Genomic DNA, 1,208 nt, shown 5'->3' on the forward strand with positions numbered 1-1,208 from the left:
GGTCACTGCCACGGGAGCTTCTTGCCCAGGCCCTCTGTGAGGAGATCCGCGGGCGGCTGGGAGAGCTGGACAGTGCCCTGGAGAGAGGGCAGCGGGTCCTGGAGATGGTGACAGGTGAGTGGCGATGGCCAGGAGTGGCGGCCACGGGGTTGGGACTGCGGGGTGTGGGATGGGGTGAGCACAGAGTGCGGCAGCCCAGCCCAGGGATGGCACCCCTGGGCACTGGGGGTCCTTGGAATGTGCTGCTCCCCACTGGGGGCTGTGGGGCGGTGTGAAGGGGTACAGCATCCCATGGGATGGAGAGAGGCCAGGGCAGAGCCTGGGGGTCAAGGCCATGGTGGGACAGGGTGCAGCCACAGTGAGGGGAAGCTGGGAAGGTAGATTTTGGTGGCAGTGGGATAAGGGGCCAGATCCAGCTCTGGGAGCAGCAGGAGAGGAGAAAGGTCGGGACAGAGTGACCATCACAGCGATGGAAGCTGTCGGTGTGGCTGATCCCACGCCTGGGATGCTGGCACGGAGGCTCTGATGCCGGTGTGGTGTGGCCACAGGGGAGGAGGCCCAGCTGGTGCAGGAGAAGATGGAGTCGCTGAGGATGCGGTACCTCATCGTGGGCCAGAGCAGCACCGACACCGCACACCGGCTGGGGCAGACCCTGGAGGCCTCGTCCCGCCTGGGCACAGCCCCCGAGGACCTGGCGCTGTGGCTGGGCCGCATGGAGAAGGAGCTGGGCAAGCGGGAGAGCCAGGGTGACGGCCAGGAGGCCCCAGTCAGCGCCGGTGACAGGGAGAAGGTGTGGGACGCGGCACTTTGGGGACTGTCACCCTCTGCCTCCCTTTACCATTCCTGGCCTCTCTCTGCAGCGGGAGGTGGTGGAGTTGGGTCTGGGTGGGATACTCTGGGTTATGGGAGACAGTCCTGTGGGGCTGTGATGTGTTCAGTCTCTGTCCTGGAGCGGCCGCCCCGGTGTGTGCCCACTCTGCCCGGCTGACATCTGTCCCTCTGCCACAGTTTGAGCAGGTGCTGGAGTCCCAGCTTGCCCGTGTGACCGGGCTGGGCAAGCGGCTGGAGGAGATCGGCCGCGTGCAGCTGGACCCCGAGGCTCTCGGCTCGCAGCTCTCCGAGCAGAAGGTGGGTCCGCAGCGGTGCCCGGGGGTCCCAGGGGACACCAGCTCGGCGTCCCCGTTCCGCTGGGCCCTGCACTGCCCCCC

General features: G+C 67.2%; 1 protein-coding gene across 1 annotated transcript in view; it reads left to right on the plus strand.

The window, feature by feature from the left end:
- The window catches only part of LOC115307164 (plectin-like), a gene marked incomplete at its 3' end in the record, with an annotated part of 24,195 nt that extends 23,067 nt beyond the window's left edge, over positions 1 to 1,128 (plus strand). Inside the window, exons 4-5 of the mRNA XM_029958045.1 lie at positions 653 to 790; positions 1,009 to 1,128. Of these exons, the coding sequence (XP_029813905.1) occupies positions 653 to 790; positions 1,009 to 1,128 (258 nt within the window). The remainder of the gene's footprint in view (positions 1 to 652; positions 791 to 1,008) is intronic.
- Positions 1,129 to 1,208: the final 80 nt, after the last annotated feature.

The sequence above is a fragment of the Manacus vitellinus genome, unplaced genomic scaffold (genome assembly GCF_001715985.3).
Source record: "Manacus vitellinus isolate BGI_N305 unplaced genomic scaffold, ASM171598v3 scaffold_139_pilon, whole genome shotgun sequence".
NCBI lineage: Eukaryota > Metazoa > Chordata > Aves > Passeriformes > Pipridae > Manacus > Manacus vitellinus.